Source organism: Cantharellus anzutake (assembly GCF_015039405.1).
Source record: "Cantharellus anzutake strain C23 chromosome Unknown EI90scaffold_90, whole genome shotgun sequence".
Taxonomy (NCBI): Eukaryota; Fungi; Basidiomycota; class Agaricomycetes; order Cantharellales; family Hydnaceae; genus Cantharellus; species Cantharellus anzutake.
In genome coordinates this window covers 180,094-203,566 of record NW_024067040.1, presented here as the reverse complement: position 1 = coordinate 203,566, position 23,473 = coordinate 180,094, and the positions used below count along the sequence as shown (strand labels likewise).

At 48.9% G+C, this 23,473-nt stretch overlaps 6 protein-coding genes across 6 annotated transcripts; 3 read left to right on the top strand and 3 right to left on the bottom strand.

Moving 5' to 3' along the window:
- Positions 1-4,975: 4,975 nt before the first annotated feature.
- EI90DRAFT_3020791 (uncharacterized protein) lies at positions 4,976-6,046 on the top strand (the record flags this gene model as incomplete). Its single annotated transcript, XM_039057546.1, has 6 exons — positions 4,976-5,209; positions 5,270-5,329; positions 5,380-5,487; positions 5,549-5,621; positions 5,693-5,752; positions 5,814-6,046. 6 exons carry the CDS (start codon positions 4,976-4,978, stop codon positions 6,044-6,046), a joined length of 768 nt encoding a protein of 255 aa, XP_038910066.1.
- Positions 6,047-8,833: 2,787 nt separating this feature from the next.
- EI90DRAFT_3158342 (ribonuclease H-like domain-containing protein) lies at positions 8,834-9,922 on the top strand. Its single transcript, XM_039066169.1, has 2 exons — positions 8,834-8,967; positions 8,989-9,922. The coding sequence occupies exon 2, from the start codon at positions 9,079-9,081 to the stop codon at positions 9,703-9,705; it is 627 nt and encodes a 208-aa protein (XP_038910065.1). The 5' UTR covers positions 8,834-8,967; positions 8,989-9,078; the 3' UTR covers positions 9,706-9,922.
- A 4,052-nt stretch (positions 9,923-13,974) lies between these two features.
- On the bottom strand, positions 13,975-14,513 carry EI90DRAFT_3020789 (uncharacterized protein; the record flags this gene model as incomplete). Its single annotated transcript, XM_039057545.1, has 3 exons — positions 13,975-14,230; positions 14,291-14,357; positions 14,417-14,513. 3 exons carry the CDS (start codon positions 14,511-14,513, stop codon positions 13,975-13,977), a joined length of 420 nt encoding a protein of 139 aa, XP_038910064.1.
- Positions 14,514-15,573: 1,060 nt separating this feature from the next.
- On the top strand, positions 15,574-17,070 carry EI90DRAFT_2940622 (CDK-activating kinase assembly factor MAT1-domain-containing protein; the record flags this gene model as incomplete). Its single annotated transcript, XM_039055254.1, has 6 exons — positions 15,574-15,717; positions 15,816-15,904; positions 15,961-16,113; positions 16,172-16,245; positions 16,302-16,546; positions 16,612-17,070. The coding sequence occupies 6 exons, from the start codon at positions 15,574-15,576 to the stop codon at positions 17,068-17,070; spliced, it is 1,164 nt and encodes a 387-aa protein (XP_038910063.1).
- Positions 16,883-18,200, bottom strand: EI90DRAFT_2679150 (uncharacterized protein). The gene is made up of 7 exons (XM_039053452.1): positions 18,111-18,200; positions 17,855-17,917; positions 17,636-17,805; positions 17,555-17,584; positions 17,423-17,493; positions 17,192-17,350; positions 16,883-17,138 (listed from the first exon to the last, which is right to left on the bottom strand). The coding sequence occupies exons 2-7, from the start codon at positions 17,862-17,864 to the stop codon at positions 17,120-17,122; spliced, it is 459 nt and encodes a 152-aa protein (XP_038910062.1). The 5' UTR covers positions 17,865-17,917; positions 18,111-18,200; the 3' UTR covers positions 16,883-17,119.
- Positions 18,201-18,946: 746 nt separating this feature from the next.
- On the bottom strand, positions 18,947-22,201 carry EI90DRAFT_2940554 (kinase-like domain-containing protein; the record flags this gene model as incomplete). Its single annotated transcript, XM_039055251.1, has 14 exons — positions 18,947-19,320; positions 19,372-19,386; positions 19,443-19,517; positions 19,582-20,182; positions 20,232-20,504; positions 20,557-20,838; positions 20,889-21,122; positions 21,173-21,249; positions 21,294-21,390; positions 21,441-21,561; positions 21,629-21,772; positions 21,832-21,933; positions 21,990-22,069; positions 22,121-22,201. The coding sequence occupies 14 exons, from the start codon at positions 22,199-22,201 to the stop codon at positions 18,947-18,949; spliced, it is 2,556 nt and encodes an 851-aa protein (XP_038910061.1).
- Between the last annotated feature and the right edge of the window lie 1,272 nt (positions 22,202-23,473).

Here is a 23,473-nt window from a genome sequence, read left to right as displayed (position 1 = left end):
TCCATTTGGTCCTTAATTTCGGATCTAGCAGAGGGAAAGTCTCTTGGGGGGAATTCATGTCGATTTCGGACTGAACCAAAACGAGTATGTACAAGCGCCGATATATATATAATGGAGGGGGCAAAAGCACAAGGAAACAAAGGGGAACCGAATCGGAACGAAGACGTCCGAATCGGAACAAAGGGTAGAAGAAGCGGAACGGTACTGAAGGTCATAAGGCAGGACCTGTGATATGTCCGAAAGGAGGTAGGGAGGGCAAGGCCCAGAGGGGCAGGAGGATGAGGAGAAGTGGGGATGATGACTAACTGGCTAGAATGGAAGGAAGCAGTAGTCCAAATAGGGATGAGGGGTAAACACGAGAAATACATTACAGGCAGTGAAAGTGCCGAAGGCGATCCACGAAGCTCGGAGGTTGCGGAGCTTACGGAGGTTATGGAGGCGGGGTTGAAAGTCCGAGGGATATTGGCAATGGTGTTTACGTAGTATGAGGTCACCAATGCAATGGACTAAGACCGAGGTGGAGTCAAAGTCCGAGGTCGGGACTATGATGGAGGCTCGGAGCGAAGGTACGAGCAGTGTCCGAGTAGGAAGTACGGGACAGCGGCGGAAGGTCGTAACTTGGCGGAAGGGTGGTGGAGGAGTACCAGAGGGAGGAGGGAGGGGAAAGGTAAGGGAGAAGGAGTGGCGGAAAGGAGAGTAGTCAGGTCCGAAGGTGAGTATCGGAGCAGATGGGGGAAGCGTAGGAGGATGACGGGAGGGTGGAGGTTGGGCGAAGGAGGAGCGGAACAGGAGGGTGGAGAAGTAGTAGGAGGGTGGCAAGAGGGGCGATGTTTGGTCCGAGGTGAGTATCGGAGCGGACGGAGATAGGGTAGGAGAGGAAGGGAGGAGTAGAGGTGGCGTGAGGGGGTAGAAGGAGGTGTGTTGCCAGGACCGAAGGTGAGTATCGGAACGGCAGCGGTAGGTTATGACTCCGGAGGTGAAGAGGGTGGAGGTCCGGAAGTCGGGTCGGGGTCGGGTATGCACGGATATGACATTTGGCTGTAAAGCCACCCTCCACATCCACTGCGATCTTCGTCGAAAACTTGATAATCGCTCAATTCTTGGAATCCATCTTGGCATGGCGCAAGGCAAGAAGGCCTTTGTTGTCTTCGATCCCAAGACTCATAAACTCCATGAGTCCAGGGATGTTCACTTCTTTGAGGGAATGGATGGAGAATCTGAGCGGGTGACGATCGAGGTTGAATCACAAGATTCCCCGACACACGTCGTTGTCCCCACGAAGAATAATGAAGGAGAGGTTAAGGAAATGGGAGATGAAGACGGTGATGGTGATGGTGATCACGAAGATCGAGAGGAAAGGGGAAGTGAGAGCGATGATGAGGAGAAGGTAGATGGAGGAGACATACCTGTTAAACCTGAATCCAGGCCCCCTGAACCACGATGCTCAGGACGTATCCATCGTGCCCCCATCCCTGACGACGACACTCGATACTCCGTTTCTTCTTACAATCGTTCGATGAGAGCCCCTGAAACAGTGGGCATTAGTTGGGCATTAAACGCGAATGTGGAAATACCACGGACTTACAAACAGGCGATGGACCGTCACGACGTGGGTTCATGGCTCGAGGCTTGTGTGGAAGAATTATCAGCATTAAGGGAGACGGGAACTTACATCTCAGTGCAAAAGCGAGACATCGATGCTCAGAATGTGGTTGGTTCGAGATGGGTATTTGCGATAAAGAGAAATGCTAACGGAGAAGTGGAGCGCTATAAAGCGCGCGTGGTTGCGAAAGGTTTTAGTCAGGTCCACACGATCGATTACGACGAGACCTTCGCACCTGTGGTCAAATGGACCTCCATTCGAATACTCCTAGCCCTATCCGCCCGTCTCAATCTCAAACTTCATCAAATGGATGTAAAAACCGCCTTCCTCAATGGCAATCTAGAGCACGAAATCTACATGGATCCCCCTCCTGGATGCGATGATTATGGGCAGCCCGATATTGTGTGGAAGTTGCAGAAGAGCCTCTATGGACTCAAACAGGCGTCACGCGCCTGGTACAAGAAGGTGAAAGCCGAACTCAACAAACTCTACTTCACGTGCTGTGAATCCGACCACGCAGTATTCATTTATTCCTCCCATGCCAAATTCTGCATCGTCGCGTTATATGTCGACAACCTCCTCATCGCTTCAAATGATCTCAACTTACTTCGAAAGAAGAAGAGGCAGCTGCATTCTGCGTTCAAAATGAAAGACTTGGGCGAAATTCATTGGTTTCTTGGACTGGAGATTACTCGCGATTGCGCACAGCGCTTAATTACCGTTTCCCAATCACGATACATGTCTGACATTGTCGAAAGATTTGGCTTTACTAATTCTCGCAGTATTTCAACTCCCATGACCCCTAACCTTAAACTCATTCGCCATGATCAACCCGATCCTGAAATCAACACCCGCGAGTACCAATCACAAATAGGCTCCGTTATGTACACGATGCTCGGTACCCGACTGGACATTGGCTACGCCGTCACCACACTAAGTCAGTACTCATTGAATCCAGGGGAAGAACATTGGATTGCCATCAATCGACTTCTTCGCTATCTCAATGCCACCAAAGACTACAAATTGGTCTACGATGGAAAGTCAAGAATACGATGATCACACTGGATATTCCGATTCGGATTGGGCTGGAGACCCAAGAGACTTTCGTTCCATGTCTGGTTTCGTTTTTATAATGGCTGGTGCAGCTATTAGCTGGAGCTCGAAGAAGCAGACATCTATTGCGCTCTCAAGTACAGAAGGCGAGTACATGGCAATGACTCATGCCACTAAAGAAGCACTTTGGATCCAACAGTTCCTTCATGACATACACTTCCCTCTCGCCCATTCCACTTCCTTACTCGTCGATAATCAGGGCGCTATTGCACTGGCGTCAAATCCCACCTTCCATGCTCGTATGAAACACATTGGCGTTCGACATCATTTTATTCGCGAACACGTTGAACACAACGACATCACACTCGATTACATTTCGACGAACGACCAAGTAGCCAACGTCCTTACAAAGGCTCTGGCACATGAAAAACATTCGAAGTTCCATACTGCGATGGGATTACATGAGTAGATCTAGCGAGCGGGCGTGTTAGAATTCTTGGTATTATGGTGTTCGCTATGACCAACTCACGTTTGGTGATGTTGAGTCGTGTGGCATTTAGATTTACACCTATTGCCTTTCTTGGTGGCATCCGTGCCAAAGTCAGTGCGCATTCATAGCGCCTGACTATAAAAGAACAATTTTTCACAACCCAACCTTTCCTCAGTTCACGTACAATGGGACTGAGGTATGTTGGTTATCTCTTGTTCATCATTGATAAAACGTGTATCTAATATTCGTACACCAGCGACAACATCGCTAGGTGATTATTCTAATATACTTTTAGTTCACGTACAACGGGACTGAGCGACAACATCGCTAGTCCAACATTTCGTCTAATACCAGTAATAAAACAGATCCACCATCTCGCTCCGCTGCCCCTTGTGCCCTAACATCCATAGGGTGGGAAAGTTATGTAAGATTCTCACAACACGGGTGGGAGAAGCAAGGTAATTGTTGACTCAAGTGTTCTGTCAAATTATGTAAGTAATGTAGCGCGGGCAGTGGCAGCTATGTGTTGCAATGCGTCCACTTTTCACCTCAAGTGGATGCTGGCTAGTTAATGAATTTGGCATTGTTCTCGAGCTGACGAATCGCCCCAACGCCCGCAGCGACCCCCTGTGAAGGGGCCCAAGCTATTGGTGCTAGTTGTAGGACTTACATGCCATAAACTTAAACGCAGGTGTCCACGTTGCATACAGTTATTCAGAACGTTGGGCTTGCAGGCTTCGACAAGCAGCTTGTGTCATTGTTCACATACTCGCGAGCTTCTTTGGCTTTGGCTTTGCTCTCTGCTGTGGCATGTTACCAGACTTAGACTGGGGTACTTGCCGTGCAAGGACTTGAACCCGGGATGTTTTCGCTTTTTGTTTCCGGCTTCTACTTGCTGCCGAGATGGCAGTCTGCTTCCACGATTCCGCACATTCACTGAAATATTGCTTCCCCTCTTTCACCGAGCCCGCTGCTCCACTTATTCAAATTACTCATTGGTCACCCCCTGACGCCGCCATTGGTGCTGGAAGTGATTCATTGCCAATGCCTCACATTTCCCCCGAGCCAGTTCAAGCCTGTCTTCCGCAAGTGGACCAGCGTGATCCTTGCACCGCCAATTCATATTCACCTCACAAAGGCGGTGTTGGAGGTACATAACTTACTCATGCATGACATGGATGCATCGTTGCACCAGAGAACCAATCGCTATTCCATTTCTCCCAGAAGGACGGTTGGGACCTACCCAGTCGCTCAAGTACGCAGCAGACAATGCCGCAGTGTGCAGCCGCACCTGTCGTCAGAAGTCAGCTACGCATCATGAACTTCCGTTGGTTGGCTCCGAAAGTGGGCGGGCGCGCGCCAAAATTCTCCATGTGCCCAAGGCTATGTGCGCAGTGTCACCGCCAACGGAAATACTTAGAAACCTTTTGGGATGGAGCGAGGACTTAGGGTGCAGAGACACTTGGCTGGGGGGACGGACTGTGTTCGCCATGATAATCAGGGTTGCTAGGAGCCGAAGAACAAGATAGCCATCCATTCCCTCTAGTGAAGTTCATGGCCGCACGGAATTTTTTGGAAGCGTGAGCGTGAGATATGGCCAGGATCCCAGTCTCTACAAGGCACCAGTACGCAGGCGCGCCTAAAAACCATCCACGCGCGCCAGGAACAATTCGATACTTTGTTAGCGATTAGCACAGGTTGTGCTCGGACCCAGTTGGTGGTCGCTGAGATGCATAAAACGAGCGTCAATGCTTTGGCAGAATCTCCGCAGACGCACCCTCGATCCTTTTCGTTTTGTCTAGCTTACCAGAAGTACCGCTCCATTATCTATGGTCGCCATTTCTACGCTTTTTGCCATCGTCCTGGTTTTCGTCCTATCAACCCAGGCTACTCCTTCCCTGCGGAGGTGGCCTAGCGGCCCGGCTCAGATGAGCGAGGAAGAGGCGAGGACTTTGCGCGGCTCTACGATTGGTAGCTCTCTCCTCAGCCGTCAGCAGGGTTTGTGTCAGTTGATCAATATGGATCAGCTGAATGCGATGGGTGATGCTCTGCAAGATGTCAAGGTATGCGTCTGAAAACTTCAATCTGATCCTCGATGAGTTACATTGAGTCATCAATATCAGAACTTTGCTACAGTCAACTGGGGTGGCGATTGGGACAGCATAAGAGTAAACCCCCCTAACGTACGTGCACTCATCAGTACCACCGGAACGACTCCATTGACCCGAAATAGTTGGACGGTCCAGCACAAGCGTGCTACCCGAGCCCGATGCACTTCACGGCAACGTGGAATTCCAATCCCATATGCTCGAACTCAACCATGAACCTCACCGGATACATTGTAGGTCCTTCCGCCCCCAGCTATGTTACAACAATTCATCGTTGGCCCTTATGTTTTCTAGGCAGAGGGTTCCACTTCTGCCCAAGTAAATATTTTCCAAGGCTCCTCGGTCAGCGCCTCGACCACGGTTGAAAGTAGGTCGAGATGCGCTAGCATCCACCGATACCGCCATTGATACACCATATCCTAGCTTCTACTGATATAGGTCACTCAACCCAGTTTACAGCTGAGCTTATGCTTGGGTTCCTACTCTACTCAATCTCCGGTGGGTGAACCTCTTGATTCACTGAATTCGCTCTCTTCTCAAATCAGTTTCAACTCGTCAGAAACTCTTTCCGTCTCCCTCACGAACACCAAAGGCTCCACCACTACGTCCACGAATGATGCTCGCTCTACAGTGCAGGTCACCGTTACTTGCAACGGCCCGGCTAGGGTAGAAGTGGACGTCAGTCTCCAAACCTGCACGGCCCAAGGCAATGTCAACTTCCCTGTCACGCTAGGTGGTTGGGTGTGGTTCCACTATAAAACCAAAAGGGATGGCCATTACAACTGTGCGTAGATTTCCGCTCGAATAATGAGAGGAATCCCCTGATGCCCCTGTTCATTCGGTTAGGGGGCGTTAGTCTAGATGTGTTCCCTATTGAACATCGTCAGCAAACCTTATCAATCTCCGTTAACGCAAACACACAAACATTTGGTCAATTCTATGGTAAGCTTGACTTTTCTCGATGAGGTAACCTAACACTGACCTGGCTGCATATCGGAAGGCAACTGCTCCGCCGCTCGAGCTCTGTAGTCCGGCTAATGGCATCAGTTGTCGCAGCGCCTTTCATTTTTCTTCCCTCTTTTCTTGACTTATCGATAATTGCACAGACCTTGTATTGGGATTATTTTGATTGTACTCATTTCTGTTGTAATATATCTCGTTCTCCTCCAACTGTTGCCACTTCTCATAACTCACAAGCCGGAAGCCGCACTCGGTGGAGGTTCGGGCCTACTATCGTGCTACTCCCCAGAGAACGAAGGCGTTCTATTCACCTAATCCTGTACTGGATTTACAGTCTGAATCTCAGTGCCGTGAATGCTCAAGTTGCAACAGCAGGCCGGCCATGACCTTTACGGGGACGGGTTTTCATGGGACACTCACTTAGAACACCTCGTCTCAGCTTTGACCATCTCTTTGATAATGCGGCAGCCAGCCGGTTTCTCAGGCCTCCACCACCCACCTGAAGTGGGTACCGGTCCCTGGGTTAGAGCCAAGACGGCGTGAAGGACGACTCAATTTGACACTGACAACATCAAGGGCCAGATGTGTTTTTACCGCCACCACCTGGTAGCCACCTGTTGCAGCAACTGGGCAGCCGAGGCTGACCGTGCAGGAGATCGTTGCACGTGTGTGGGACCGCCCACGGATGCACGATGTGAATGGCTTCATGAATACCCCTTGCAAGTGGTCCTCAAGAAAGCCATCCAGCTTTCCGTAAACATGGAATTTACCAAACACCGTGCAAGTATGGTGGGTCTTCCTCGGACGGGATGTGAGGTGTATTGAAGATATGAACTAGCGTCGCGTAAGCGCTCAGTTCTAGATACGTGAACTGAAGGATATATTGTAGTTACCTAGCGTCGTGTAAGCGCTGGTAACATATTTACACATTGTTAGCTATTACTACATTGTGCAGTTAGATCAAGAGTGTCTCACCTCAGTTCTAGATACGTGAACTGAGGGAGAGAGAGAGAAAATTTTCGTCCTCGTGGCTTTTAAGCCATCCACGACTGTGTCCATCAACATGGACTCCAAAAACGGAAGCATCGGGCAATCCTTCAAGGAAACTCCGTGCGCAAGAAATATGGTCCGACGGACTCAATGGACGGTCCACAGCGTACCAAGAAAAAAGAGATTTCAACAAGGTGGGCAGGTCCCGGGAGAGATGATAGAAGAGTATTGTTAGTGCTTTGGAATACGATATCGAAGCCAAAAAGATGACCGAAGGAATTATTGGGAGAAAGGTCAACGTCCCACATACCTTGCGAACGGACACACGATCTACATGATTGTCCGTCATTCCTTTCTTGGTTACCCTTTTCCAGCCACATCGTAGAAGGCTTAAAAGCCTTGACTTTTTCGCCCTTATCTCTCTCCCTCAGTTCGCTTGTTCAGAACTGAGGTGAGCTTTCTTGTCTTCGCCATCTTAGTCGATGACTAAAACCTTTGTAAATATCCTAGCACTTACAACGTGCTAGATTCTCACAGGAATGCCAGGCGTCATCTGTTTGGATCGAGGCACCTCGCAATTCCCGTGGTTGCCCAAGTTCAAGCCTTAAAGTTTCAGTAATAATTTCAACTGCTAAAACCAACCATGCAATAAGTATTTAGGCTTAGTGCATAGATGCATCTTCATGGTGATGAGAATCGCCCCCCAGTATTCTGGAACATGTATTCGTTCCGCTCAGCCTGAGCGACAGCTTTCCAGCAAGCAAGCAAGACTCTCCTGCTGGACGTTATTGGGCCCATCCCAGCTGTTGCTCTCGCTACCCCTGAATGGTCCTTGACATTTAGAACCGCCACGGCAACGTACTGTCCGTGGTGGAACACACAACAAAGACACCTGTTCGAGGAGGCCCGTCCCTTCGCGGGTTCTTTTCTGGGCGTCCCCTTCATAGGGCTTTCCCCTCCCTCTGAGTACGGTCGGGTCCGGGTATGGCCGGCGATGGGAGGTTATTTCCCAGTTCTGTTCTTTGCGCAATGGTTGTAACAGTCCTCTTAACCCAGCGTTGAATGTCGAGCTGTCAATATATATAGAAGGTGTGCTTCGAATTGAGAGAGGAGCAGTAGGCATTTTTTGGCGTTCGTGAGGGCGGCATGGCGGCCCTCGCTTGGCTGATTATCGAAGAGAAAACTATGGAGCCACAATACGAGAGAGGATTATAACAATTTCCCCATACCATGTGAAACTTGACGAATTGCGAATGTTGATCGCGGCTGTTCAGACCAAGGTGTTTGCACAGCCCTGTACTAATGATAATGGCCTCTATTAGAACTACGTAGTGCCAGCAAGGAGTGCAGTTATATCCATAGAGGCTGGAGTGCTAGAGTGAAATCTGATGATTTTTGTAAATGTCCGTCTGTGTGTATTTATATGAGCGGCCCAACTGAGGTAACTCCTGTGCAACTACGGAATTGGTAATTCCCCCTCCACATAAACACCGGCTGTGCCTGGCTCCCGTGACTCGTGATTACAACACGCAGTTCTGCTTACCTTAGCTGCTTTGTAGCGGAGTTGGCCGAATTTATTCGTTTATTCGTAGGCGCAGTAGTTCAATATATTCCGTCGTCGCAATCTCCAGGTGTCAAAAAAAATCGGTGGCTGTGCAGGCCAACGATTTAGGGGGGCGGTCATAAATTTGCTGCCAATTTTGGATGATCACAAGACCCACCCAAATCGGGCGCTCCTATTTCGCGTGATATCCCCTCATCGAGTCATTTCCATTATGGTCCGGTTTGGTCCGGCAATCTCCACGGAAGGTATACTTATAAGCACCCCCCGCAATGACGTTACCTGCACCCCTCCAGTCTTTCTTTTACGTTCAATGCCAGCTCCCATCTCCCGTCGTTTCGACCCGGGAAATTACTGGGAAGGCGTGTCTCCCGACCAGGATGTCGATCCGAACAATGTCGTTCGCTATTGCTTGAAGCAGCACCATTTATGTTTGAGGGAAAGGCTTCGTAGCAAACAATATATGCCCCACACCTTAGTAGTGTTCGTTGATGGCTCCTATCAGTACAATGAACATCATGGTCAACGTATCGGTGGCTATGGCTGCTACTTCGGGCCTAGTTCGCGCTATAATGTCAGCGAGTGCCTTCCCTCGAACCGACCCCAGACAAGCAATCGTGCTGAACTCCATGCTTCAATTGGAGCTCTTCAGACAATTCGTGACTGCATTCCTGAGTCGAGTCAACCCGAGGATGTTGTCGTTATCACCGACTCCCGATACGTCTATCGGGGAATCACTGAATGGATCTTTGCGTGGAGAGCTAATGGATGGATGCGTCGGGGCAGGCGACGTGTCGAAAACCGCGACCTATTTGAAAAATTAGATGCACTTGTGGTTGAGTTCGGTCAATGCGGTGTCTCTGTGCGTTTTTGGCGTGTCCCAAGAGCAAGGAATACCAAAGCCGATGAGTTGGCGCGAGAAGCCTCGAGCGCGCCCTGAATTGAGTTCCGTGAGTGCAGGAAATTGACAATTTCCTTGTGCCGAATTCCCCGAATGCGAGCGTTAACTTAATACATGTATACGACCGATTATAACGTCTGCAATAATCGTGTTCTGTTACCACAGACGATCCTACCCATTCGCTAGCCTTTGTCGGAACATCCACCTTTCCACTCCCATCCCAAGTCTTTCGTTGAAATCTCCTCACCCTATACTGGCCTCGTTTTGTTCTAACTACAGTAAGCAATTTTACCCTATTCCTCACCATATTTCAGAATAACTAACGACCTCCCATACAGTCCCGATCCCCGTTTCCAACTCGACTCCATGCTTCTCCTGCTTCGATGCGCTGCTTAATTGCCTCAACAGGTGTGCAACAACTAGTGCCGTTTCGTTGGCGCGTGATTAATAATAATCCATTGCGGTTATCGAATTAGGCTTCATATATCGACTCTCCTTGTCTGCTGTTTCCATTCCAGTTTTCCGAATTACCACCACCCTCCTTTGCCTGAAGTTTTTTCATCTCCTTTTCCGAATCCCAACGTCCAATTTATCAGATGTACGAACTTCCTTTCCTGTCCATTGTTCAATTTTTGATCCTATTCCCGACGTTCGTTAATGCCCATGCAAAGCTTTCCCACTGGAGCTTTCCCACTGGGTTTTGGTGCTGGCTGGGTATTGTTCTATTTCATGGGAATTCCCATGACCCTTGCAAGATATTCATGACACGTAACCTTATTACGGCTCCCCCTTGACTGTTGTATGCTGCCGTTGTTTTTCTGCAATCGCGTTTCCTGCTGGCCCATTTTGGGCCATCTCCACTATCTCCTGGCCGGAACCGATTGGACCCAAAGTTTCTTGTGCCTGCGAATCTTTGTGCTCTCCTCAATGAAATGTTCTCTTTTTTGTCTCTATGCACCACTTCCGCGAATTGCAATCTAATGAATTGAAACGGCCGATAGCCCAACACGACCAACTACATAGCACCAATACCAAGCTGGTGAGATCGAAAGAAAGGGTGATAAAATCGCACGGATGAGTTATACATTATATATATATATATATATAGCATTGCTCGCGATCGTTAAATATAAATCATACAGACGTGGCAGAGAAACGCTGCGGAGTTCGTAAAGACAGTACATAAAATAAGAATGAAGAAGTGTGGGCAGAGAGGTGGGCAGATGGGTTTGATGACCAACATCGTACTCTTCCGAGGGGCTAACTTCGAGGTGCTGCGGCTCCAGTTGTCCTGCAAAGCTCGTCGATGGCAGTGATCTGTGGCCCTAGTTTCATCACCCGAAAGAAAGCAATCGCGGATCGTACATCCTCGCGTACGCCAACATTTGGCACAGGAAGGGATCAGTACGGCCTATGAGAATCCCAAGCGGCGGAGCCATGATGATCGTGGTCTCTCTCGCTTTATCTTCTGCCTGGGAGTATTGGGTGGTATGATGGACGTTTTGGATCTCGACAACCAGGGTTGTTCCAGCGATCGCAATCCTTGCTGCTTTGGAACCCCTGGCATGTATGATAAAGCTCGCTGGAGTGGAGGATAGGCGGGGCCGGTGCTTGTTAGGTAGGCATGCGGGGGTGTCGGATAGTAAACATATTGAGAAAGTGACGGATCAGCCCAATGAGGCAGGTATTGGGTTGCGACATATTGAGGAGGCTGATGGTATGTATAGTACTGGTAAGGAAGGTACGTCGTGTAGTACGACATGGAGGCCCAACTGATCGCCGTCCAGCACAACTAGTGATGTTTTGCTGGCTGACATACGGTTCTTATATGGGTTGGGGACCCAGGGCTGTGCGGGGACGTGGGAAAACATGGAAAAAGGGGTTTACTAAGTCAGTCACCGCCTCCTCTTCTGAAAGCTGCTGTGTTGACATAACATTCAGAGAGGGATAAACATTGACCCTGCCTATCACTAAGCCCAAAAACTAAGTGGCCAGCTGTTGGCCGAAGGCTACACCCAATCCCCCAAAAGATTGAGTGCGCAATTATGACACGGGCGCTCAGCCGTTTAGGCTTAGAGGTGCGATAGTATATAGCGGCGCACCGATGGGCGTGGCTATATGTCGAGAAAAATTGTCCTGAAAGGCAGCGTGCAGGATCACTCCGACAAACTCCAACTTAGAAAACAGTGGATACTGAAGGGGTTACATCTCCTTGTTGAGGAAGTACATATTGCGATAGAGGCTACAATAAGAATTATATTATTGTACATCATCACTCGAGGAGATCGTCACGTCCTCCACATTTTCTACATGAACTGCGGTTATTAGAGGCATATGACCCAGCTGAAGTGGTGCAAAAAAGTGACAGATCGACCGCCGGTAGTGTTGGTGAAATTAAGTATACCCTTCGTATCACTTGCTGGTGGTTGCATATCTTCTGCTGGATTACCAGTGATAAGCGCAGAACACGTACGGAATGCGGGTGGCATGACGATCTCCCATAACAGGTAGTGGCAGAACCACGTAGACATCGAAAGTGACAGAAGGGTCCGAACCCGAGTAAGAAAGGATCAACGTAGCACTTCGAAATGGCGGTTTTGTTTCCGCTCCAGAGGTCAGTGGAACAGGGGAAAGAAAAGCGCGGACCAGGGGACATCTTTAGCCGACGATATAACTGAATGAATTCATGAATATCCACGACGTGCAAATCCAGTGGCGCTTTTCCCCGGACCACATCAGGTACTCTGGTAAGGCAAGAACGAGTCAGATCAGGACACAGTCATCCCAAACTGGATTGAGGCATGAACACAACTTGGGTAGCTAATGATGTAAAAACCCAGCAAATCCACTCAACTGGATTAATTTCCGCAATATTGTGCCTGATCCTTTGTACATACAGTACCATGTTACAGTGTCTTTATCTCCTGATGTAAGTAACTGGACGTGTCTTGATTCGAGACTCCTCAGATCAACTTCATTGAGATCTTGACAACATATTGGGGGATAAGTCTCAAAATTGGCAACGTGTCCTGGGCAATTTTCGAGCGTATGACCGAAACCAAGAGAAAGGATATGTAATTTCCAAAATTGTTCTGTCTCGGCAAGCTTGGGTTGCAAATGAAAGATTTCAAATCATCTTTTTTCGTAAACGATTACTGGGTGCCATTGCCGTGAATCCTCTCGGGAACGGACGTCAAGCTTACCAGGAAGGCGGGGTCATTCTCTGTGATCGGGTATGTACGCGAGTCCCGCGCGGAAGGTGCATGGTTACTCACCCAGATTAAGGTACCCCCGGCACCATATTTTGGCGAGGTCGAAAGCGTAGAGAGACACACCTGGGTATCATCCACATTTACGTCAAAACAAATTAACGACGCCTATTCAGTGGTCCGTGTATGCATAGCTGTCACCAAGGCAATGGACAACAACAGGAAGCTCTGTTGGATATATTGGTAACTCACCGAGCGCTATGCATGATAATATGTTGCTATGTAATGCTCTGACGTGTCTTCCCCATTCGCCATATGCATGAACCGCTCTAGAACCGGACATACCTTGTTTCTTTAATCTCGGATGCCCTGTTGAGCCAATCGTGCAACCCTTACGATAGGTACAGATGTAGTCTAGAGCAAGTTCCGTTCGCTCAGCCCTTTTTTGCGGATAATTTGCATGATGCCCAGAAAATTCAGAATTTACCGACGGGTGTTAGAAGACTGGGCAGGAGTTGCTGGACACGTAGGTGCGAAAGGGCGGGAAAACCATGGGTCAGCCGCCAACCAGGGCCGGAGGGACGAGGATGCAATGACAACAGACAATCATCTTGTTCCTGCCAGCCGCTACTTTACAATCTCATCCGATGTAACGTGAGAAAAGAAAAGAGATAAAGTGGCCGAACTAATGTGGGGGAAACATAGGTGGAGATCAGCGGGGCTACATGCATCCGAAGACACAATGATGGCACTGGGCCGTTAGAAGGCGAGGGAAAAACTGCAAGAAAAAAAAAGCATGAGCACCTCGTATATAAATAAGAGTGATGAGAGCCGTGGATATCTTGGAGAAATAAATCCCCGGAGTCCGGACTGCAACGGCAGGACAGAAGAGGGTTGCGGTGCGGTGATGACCTGAAAAGACAAGGAGATGCACGGTCACCGTTAAATTAAGGAAATGGGTTGCCACATGGCAATCGGCGAACGACAGTAGCACTACCCCCAAGAGGATGCCTGGGAAGAAACAATCGGGGCAAGCTGTGAGCGGTGATTCAAGGAACAATAAAGGCCATGCCATACCGAGTAATTTCTTTGCTTAAATTTAGTACTTGTAGCCATTAAGACGGACAGCCCGATGGTGATGATGATCACCACCATCATGGTGATCGTCGTGACCGAGACGATGAGAGGGCTTGGGATGATCTCCACCTTTCGTTCCAGTTGGCTTGTGGCAGCATTGGTTGCGGAAGTCCCAATCTCCATGAGGGCACGAAGGATAGCGGGGCCTGTTGGTCTTGGGAACGCAAACCTTGTAGTGTCCACTCCATGCCCAACCCTCGGGACATTCCTTATCGGATCTATTAGATGAGCGCGGGTGTTAGCGTTAGTTGGAAAGGGGGAGGAGTAGAGGCACATACGGGGAGTCCCCATCACCATGGAAATTCTTTGGGAGACAAATATGAGTATTCGTGCCGGGGATGGTCCCTAGTAGATAAGAGGGGACAACGATAAGGTCAAGAAAGTCAGGAGGCGAGTGGACTAACAGCTGAACTGGGAGGATGAGCATCCATGACCATGACCATGGGCGAGAACACAAGAGGCAGCAGCAAACAAAATGGAAGCAACGGCGATGAAGCGCATGGTTGAGATCAACTGGCTAGTGGTTTCGAAGAGTGGGAGGATGTAAAGGAAAGTCTGCGTGTGTTACGCGTCACGCTCGCTAAAAGAAGGGAAGGAGGGTCTAGCAGAAAATTTGGCAGGCGTTGGTTAGTTGTGAAAGAGGGTTCCTTGCGTTGGATCGGGCCATTATAAGGAGACCTTATCGGCATCCCCCGTTTGTAACTTTATTTACCTTGTACCTGCCAAGCGATGGTGTTGACAACGAGACACTAATTAACCAGTAGTCAAGCAATTGTATTGATCCAAAGTTCCGTTGACCGTTTTTGGTGGAGGTTCATGATGCCCTTTGCCTAAGACTGCGCTAGCTTCTCCTAATCTAATCATAGTGCAGTAACACCTACAAATTGTTGAAAGTGTTTTGATTAGGCGCCGCTAACTCACTATCACGGATAGGTGCTTAGACAGATTTCGGGCTTCTGTCGGTGCCCGCTCGTAAATCAAGCGATGAGGGAAATCAAAATGAGCTCCATCAATCCAGGGATCCCATTTCGCCTCTTTGCAATGGCGGACTCTAGGGAGCGTTTGCGTTCAACTTCCGGCGGGTTTCAGAAGTGAAAGGTGTGGTACTGGTGCTCGCTGCTGTCTGTCTGCTCGCTGCTGCCGTGAAGTGGTATCTTTGCCAGAAGAAAGTCATTTGTGTCGTTCAGGTACAGTGGGAGAACCCTGGCAGCGCGAATGGCAGTGACTTTTGATCGTAGACAGGTTACCAGCCTCTATTAGGACTAGTATCAACATTTGATTTCCCGCGTACGGCAAGGTGATTTGAAGGTCGTACCTACAGTACTAAGTATATGTTCAGCATTTAATATTTTGTCCCATTCGTTACATAGCTACCTAAGCAGGTTACCAGCCTCTATATGTAACAGCTACCGTGGAGCCAGAGTATTGGTTCATTGCAAGGAGTCGTCAGGATTATGATATGCTATCGCTTGAAGTCAAAGTAGTTGTTCCAAGAGAAGGCGACATCATGAGCACGAGAACGTGGGAATTCTGATCACATCCCGACGTATCTCCATGACAAATGTCCGTGCCGTGGCTAAAAGGGTCAACGAAGAGGTCTACTGCAGGGAGAGTTATATCGACATCCAATGGGTTAGGAGGCATAGGCGCGCAGATATTCTCTGGAGGTGTGAAGGATCCTACTGGGAAGACGACAGAGTACTCCGTGAGTTGCGCCAAGTTCAGCAGAACTAGATAGGCGAGCTCATGTTGCATAACACTCGATACATACTCTTACTATTACCGACCACCCTCTAACATTAGTCTATGGAGGATGAATGTCCCGTTTGCAAAAGCGATAGGTATCTCAACCCAAAGCTTCGCCTCTTAGTCAGCACCTGCTACCACAAAATGTTCGCGACGACCTTACTGCACGTTTGTCCTTTGAATGAATGACTCGCTCACGCAGGTGTGAGTCCTGTATCGATCGATTGTTCACTCTGGGGCCAGCTCCGTGTCCAATATGTGGCAAGACGCTCCGTAAAATGCAGTTTTCGCCGCAAACATTCGAAGATCTTGTTGTTGAGAAAGAGGTCGCAGTTCGGAGGCGAATGGCGAAAGAGTGAGGATTCTTATTAGCTAACTGTGTCAGTCTGTTCACCGGAACCCTTCCGACACAGATTCAACAAGCGCAGAGAGGATTTCCCTGACCTAAAATCATTTAATGATTATCTTGAAGAAGTCGAGGACATCAGTATGTAGGAACCATCATTTGCGTATCCCGAATATTTAATAATCTGCCCGTTCAAGCGTTTAACCTAATCAACGGAATTGACACCCAAAAGACGGAGGAACGAATAGCAGCATTTCGGGCTCAAAATGCGACGATAATTGAACTCAATATACAACGAGACGAGCGCGAAGCAGCGATGGTCCGCGTCGAGGAGGAGCGGTTGAAAAAGGAGCAAGCAGATCGCGCCGAAGAAGCGAGATTAGAAGAGGAAGAAGAAAGAAAGGAGCGGGAGAAACGTGAAAGAGATATTATTGATGGTCTGGTTCGTTGCTCAGTCATGATTCATGTGGCTCCGCTCTCACCCGCATATCCTTCGGTCCCACTTAGCAACAAAGCAATGCTTCTGCTTCCAAAATTATAGCCAGGACACGTGCTGAGGCAGCTAAAAGGGCCAAAGTCGCAAACGTCCAAGCTGTCCAGCAAACCTCAGCCGCAACTGCTGCTACCGCTGCGCAGCGTATCCGTTCGAACGTCAAAGACATTCCGCATGTTCCCTTCACAGACCCATATTACTCCGAGACTGGCCAAGGTGTATGGGGGAAATTCACGCTTAAAGAAAAGTATGTTGATCCTGGGACAGATGGTATACTAAGAGATGTTGGGATTATCGGTGGGAACGAAGTTGCCAAAGCGGGCGGATATGATGTAAGGGAGGTCTGGGAGCGAGCAGTGAGGATGAGCATTGAGGGTTTGGGCATCGGGGTCAGCCAATTGTCATTAGAGGCGGAGACGAGCCAAGAACACAACGAGAATGACAAAAGTACCGAAATGGCTCCGGCCAAGTGACCGATCTACCTATATGCGGTCCCTCTGTAGCGAGAAATGATGCTGGGGACTACCACAGCTTTCTGGACCTTATCAAACACCATGTCAGTTGAATACTTGGTGCTTTTTAATGGTGCATTACCGAATGCGTGCCACGACCCCTCCCCACACACTCAGTGGGCCTAGACCGTATGCCAGGAAGCGTGTAGCCGTCCACGCATGTCGAACGATGAAATTTGAATATAAGCCGCCAAGCATGAACGCAAGAACTAGGATCGTAAAGACCGCGTAGCCTGATTGCCTGTGGAAGCGCAGGAAATCAGTGAAATTTTTAAAAAAGAGGGCGCCTTTGCTACCGACAACGAGCTCTCACCTATGGTACCGGTATAATTTCCGAGGAAGATATCCCCACGATAACAGGACGCCAAAAATGGCTTGGATAAACTGATGGATTAAATTCGGCTCCAATGAACACGAAACACTGCTGTGTCACGAAGGAACTTACAGCCAAAAGCACTGTTGTGATGCCCACGATCTGTGTCTAAATTTGAGTGTTATTTCGAACTCGGGACAAATCCTAACAAACACCGTGCCATGAGACGTAATGAGGCTGGCCTCTATCCTCCTTCCGCTGGTACATAATGGTTCCAGAGATCAAGACCAGGGGAACGGCAACGAGACCAATGAAAAATCCATGCAAGTCTAGTGCTTTCTCGACTCCATCGGGCTTCCTGGCAGGCTGAAGCGCAGAAATACCTTGTGAAAGAATGAAGGGATGGATTCACACTGAACTTGAATGACTTACCATAAGCCATGGCGCTCAGCGCGATAGCACCAAGAGGTGGGTGGTATGCGAATCCTCCCAGTGCTGCCGGATTATTGGAAACAACAACATATAGAGAATAAGGCAAGAAAAGCTAATGAATGTTGCGTCGGCTCACAGTTGCCTCGCGGAGATGACTAAGTTGACTGACGGCGACCCCAAACTACGTTGAGACAACATTGACGAAGCAAGTAACAACCGTTAATCTGGCCTGACGCCCTAAGGCTATCACACTCACAAAGATATAAAAAAAGGCTATTGAATCTTTCCCTTCCTCCACATCGGCAAGATTCTTATCACTGGTGTTAGTGCTACTCATTTCGAGTTTGCGTCGAAAGCGTGGGAAACCGCGTTGGCGTTTACAAATCACATCACAGTGTCACTTCATAAAGCCCGACCTGGTTGTCTCTTCTACTTTAGTCGAGGCCAGGATCCTGCGCAGTTGTCACTTCAGTCCTCAATCTGCTGGAATCATAGACTGTAGTATTCAGTAGATACTAGTTGCACACGCGTGCTTGCGCAGATCGCTGGTGCTTTTGCATTAGGCAGCCACCCCGTCGCATCATGATATCGCCTGAAGCCATTCCGTCCTCTGACCCTGCCATCATGACCCGAATCGTCATCGCACTGTAGCGCACAGAAGAATACTGTCATTCCAAGGACGAAGCTGCAGATTGGGTTCACGGCGTCCCTCGTACAAGTCAAATGAACATGTCACTTTTAGTCCGAGGCTGCACACATTTTCATAGAGGCGAACTCGCCTCTCCGGGGGCAGGAGGAAGGAATTACACAGTCGTCATGGTGGTGAATCATACCACAACTAATCACCATGTTGAAAGTTGTAAATGGAGCTCTCGAATGGTGAGGTCAAGCCACGTTCTTGGGCGGAAATTTGGGACAATGATTTATAGTGTTTACGTGGGATGGGCACCTAAAGCGTGGAGAGTTCGAAGAGACCACGGACCGCATCCATAAATCAGTTTCAGTGCATCGGATTGTCCGCAGCCCATCAGATAAAGCCCGAGCTAATGACTCGAACAGCCCGACATGCACGTACCTTCATTTTCGCTACCTCTATGCTCTCCAATATTGTGCCAGGTCGTGGATACGATCGAACACAACGGTGAAGTAGGATGTTTCGTTCAGTAGTGTTTCAAAGTGTTTGATAGCCTCTTCTTCTGTGAGATCTAGTCTGAACTTCTCTTGTATCTGTTCGTGCACGTCACGATGTCGGATGTCAGGAATGTTGGCATCCACCATGAGAGCAACCAGGTTTAGAATGAGATTTGCAGACTTGCGAAGGATGGTGAAAGCCGTGAAGCAAAGGTTCTTGAAGCGTGCGTAGTGCGAAGATGGAGCGCCACCCATTCCATCTACCATCTCTTTGCAGACCTTAACGGGAGGAGGAAATGGCTTGGGATCACGACCGAGAATGTACCCAAAATCCACTGCGAACACCAAGAGTCAGCACCTCCTGCAGGAATGAGTGACAAGCGTACCGTGGAAAAAATGACCTATATAAGTATCACTTAAATATCGGCTAAAGATCAAATGAAAGCGGATGACTCACCATCTGGAGCAATAAGCAAATTGTCTAGGTGTCGATCCCCAACGCCTAGGATATATGTCACAACGCAGTATCCAGCTGCAAAGGCCGGGGATAAGCATCGGAGGCTCTACTCAACCACGAGGATTTCGCAACAACTGACCACAGCTGCGTACGAAGGTGTCGATAACAGAAGGTGTCACTCCATACGTTCCAACACTGCCCTCATCTGGGCTATGAACCCGAAAGTAGTTCAAAACCGTACTATGCTCGCTCACAATGGCGGCAATAGTCATGCTAGGTATGAATTGCGCCATCCCTTCCAGCGAACCTGTAGCAAGCACATCGTAAGGGCTCAACCGCAAGTCCAACTTCTCCTTTCTTAATAAACGGTCCATGAGAGTGAACAGCTGAATGACAAGCTGATCTTGGCGCATGTCGTCACCGTTCTTAAAAATGAGAGGGTACTCGCTTCCGTCAGAGCACTGGAAGTATAGAAGTAGAGGGAAGAGATTGGATTTGAAGACGGATGATTTCTCTGGTATGATGCCTGTGACTTCGACGCGTGCGTTAAGAGGAAGAGGAATAGGAGGATTTATGTTTGCTAGCCCAGACTTCGAGTCGGCGATCAAAGAACGGAGTTTTTCAATCTTCTTCGGTCTGGCATCCTTTGAAGTTCGGAGCTCTTTTGCTTTCGACGAAAGGGTTGCTAAGAGCTCGCCTTGGCGCCGCATCACATCTCGGCGGGTAACCCCATTTTCAGTCTGTCTTTGGTTGTGAGTGTCATTCACAACGAGGTTCCGGATCACGTACTTCAATGAGTTTTGTCATAAATTTGTATGAGACACGCCCATACGTTGTCGTTGTTTCTTTGTTCTCTACTTCAACCATGAGGTACCAATGGAATCGGTTGCCTAATATTGGATTGTTGACACCGCGGCTGATAAGGAAGTCTGCCAATCCACTATCCTCATCCATCACTCCCCGGTTTGCCGAGGACCTGGTAACACTCCGAGCATTCACCTCATTTGGCGAACTCTCAAATTTAAGAGCCTGGACGAGCTGAAGCAGGTAAAGCACAAGTTCCTGGGAAGCTGTTGGGTCCTAGTGCATGGGTCAAAGGTTGACATGCACTTACATCATCATCGGCTCGCGCCAATTGACGCACAGCAAAGGCTCTGACACGGCTATCCACAGTCCCTGGGCCGAGGAGTTCCAAAGCATCGTCCATATCAATGTCTGTCCACATGGGAAGAAGCACTTCAACAGCTTGCTTAACTTCTGTCGGATCACGCCATGAAACGGACTTGAGGAACTTCGTCAGACCCTTGGCATGTCCGGTGAGGTAGAACCGAAATTTCCAGATAAGATCCTTGTCTTCGGCCGTTAATGGATGAGTAGGAGCGTAATTTAGGATATTCTATTGGGGAGAAGATAAAGGAGAATCAGCAGAAAGGGATCGCCACTCACATTCAGCTCATCTCGAATCCGCGCATTGGGCTTGAGATCACGATCCAGAGGACCGCTTCTATGACTTCGAACAAGGCGTCTATGTTTGTCTTCGACGGGATTCGTTCGGGCAATTTCTGGATCAAGGACCGCCCAAAGATGCACGTCAGAGTGGATGCTGATGAGAGCCGGGATGCTAGGAGTTGTCTGTGACGGTGCACCGACGCCGGCCATGGACATATTTGTTGGAGGCTCCTAATAAATTTTGAGGGGGGCAAAGATAAGGGACAATGGAAGCGATGTACCGGTTCGCTGAAGATAATGGGGAAGTCAAATTTAGGCAAATCAATGTACAGGAACAATTGATCCGATTTCGCCGTTTCTTCCTAGAAGATAATGAGTGAAGGTACGTCTTCGAATGGCTACGAGAACTCACGGCTCGGACTTCCTCCATCTTACGAAAAACTAGGGTATCCAACCAATCCAATTTCGGTAAATCATCTCGTTCGAACTTCTTCATTAGCTGTGCACGGAATTAGGCGAGCAACTCATTAACCATCCTTCAATATTTACTTTCTCTAGACGGCCCATTTCATCTTTCAGTCCAACTTTGCTTGGCGTACGAGTTTCGACGGATCCATCCGCTTCTTGACCGGACCACAGGAGCAATCTATGGCTGCCGCGTCTTAACGTCCTTCGGCATTCTTATTGGTCAAAATGTGTGATATGCAACTGAGCCAATGCATTGATGGGAAACGCACCATTTTTTTCCGAACAAACGAAATGTTGTTCCGCCTATCGGGGCAGCGCTTCGGGGCCCTGCAGTATCCCAGACCGTGAATGTCAACTGAGAACTGAGAGGAAGATCACAGTAGCGTATTGGCAAGCTGATCCATTCGTTCCAGCTATATTGCAGGGCATGTTAGAGGAACAGACTGGAATAAAGTTTCACATCATAACGCACACGAAGTTGGCCTTGAACACCTTATGAGATGTGCGTAAAGGAATAGTGAGAGGCTTATTGTCCGCCATAAGTTGGCATGTAACGTAAATGTCGGAAGGGGCTCTGACAAGTAGGTACAAGTAAGTAAGATGCTTCCTTGTCGATATGTTACTGCTCACTCAGATTGGACCCCGGTGAATCTCAGCTCGGGATGATCAAGCACTTCAACAAAACCATGTTTCTTCAGCTTCCCTTCCAGCTGGGTTCTGAACAACAAATTAGAACAATCTCGCTGACACACATGAGTCACTTGCATGCGGAGGGTAACAGGTAAGGTAAGACTTGAAAGTTTGGCGAAAGTGAAATCCTTAGTAGCATCCTGGCGGTCCATATGGAAATGATTTTTGGAGGAAACAGGAACAACTTTCCCCTTTTCGTAGCAGGTTGTGACCCGATTCCTGCATCACATGATCTCTGATCGGACACAACGCAAGCGGTGCTCGCACACTAGTATGGGGTGTTGAGGGGGCTTGCAGCACCACCATTTGTGATCGGAGCCGGAAGTTGTTTGCCGCGTAATTTGACGACTGAAACGTCAGACTTAGTCGATTGGACGTCTTCGTAAGGCTTTTACACGCACTTGATACCTTCAGTTTTTATGCCACTTAGATGTCCCTCTGCTTTCCGTCGAATCGCACATCTGTTCTGAACTCGAGCCCTTTGGGGAAGGAACACGGACGTTCTATCTCCACAATGTGTATCGCGCACTTTGGAGGTTGTATTAGAGACAAGGTCGACGTCCCACCATTATGGCGCACGGACTCACCAGCCGCAGAGGATTGTCCGTTATTCCCAATTTATCTTTCTTGTTGATACGCGGCGTTGTAGGCTTAAAAGCCACTCGTCGCGACTGTTTTCTCTCTCCTCAGTTGCACTATCGTGAACTGAGGTGAGGTTTCCTGGTCTTATTAGACCTTTACTCAATGTCTTTCATTGTCTAGCGCTAGTTTGTTACGCTAGTTCTCTCACAGGTTGCATGACGCTATCTCCTGCCAATAGGAAGCCAAGATCGATCTCAAGAACCTATTCCCTTCACTTCGAATCATGGCCGCTTTTTGTTCCCTGCGCTGGATGGCACTGTCTTATGCAATTCGGGGACTAGTTAGCCCCGATTATTTACGGGACCACAGGATGACCATCCCATCGTCCCGTTCAGTTCCCTTCTGAATATCTTTCCTTCCCATCCTCCCCCCCCCCGAAATCGGGCTTCTACGCAGCCAACCAACTCGCACCGAAGCTCAAACTCACGAATCGCCTCAGCAAACTCGGCAGAAAGACCTTCAGCCGAGTCCTGCAGTTCCGAACGGGACACGCACACGTTGGCGAATACTACCACCGATTCAGAATCACAACAGAAAGCAAAGAGTGCCAATGCGGCAAACCAACTCAGACGAGGACACATATCTTAACAGAATGCCCTCGGACGAGAAGGTACCGACGCATACTAGGCCGCGGAAACCAGACTAAGTTTAACACCCTCATGGGCGGGGTGAAAGGCGTGGAGAGACTCGCGTCATTCATCAACAAATCCAAGACAGGCGACAAACAAAGCACCAGTGGAAACCGAAACACCCCGGGAACACCGCCCCCGGATAACCGACCC

Coding starts and splice junctions, on each gene's coding strand:
- EI90DRAFT_3158342 (XM_039066169.1), top strand. CDS start 9,079: ATGCCAGCTCCCATCTCCCGTCGTTTCGACCCGGGAAATTACTGGGAA.
- EI90DRAFT_2679150 (XM_039053452.1), bottom strand. Junction 17,585..17,635: donor ATTACGTCTCATGGCACGGT/GTTTGTTAGGAT, acceptor ATTTAGACACAG/ATCGTGGGCATCACAACAGT. Junction 17,351..17,422: donor AAATTATACCGGTACCATAG/GTGAGAGCTCGT, acceptor GCGCTTCCACAG/GCAATCAGGCTACGCGGTCT.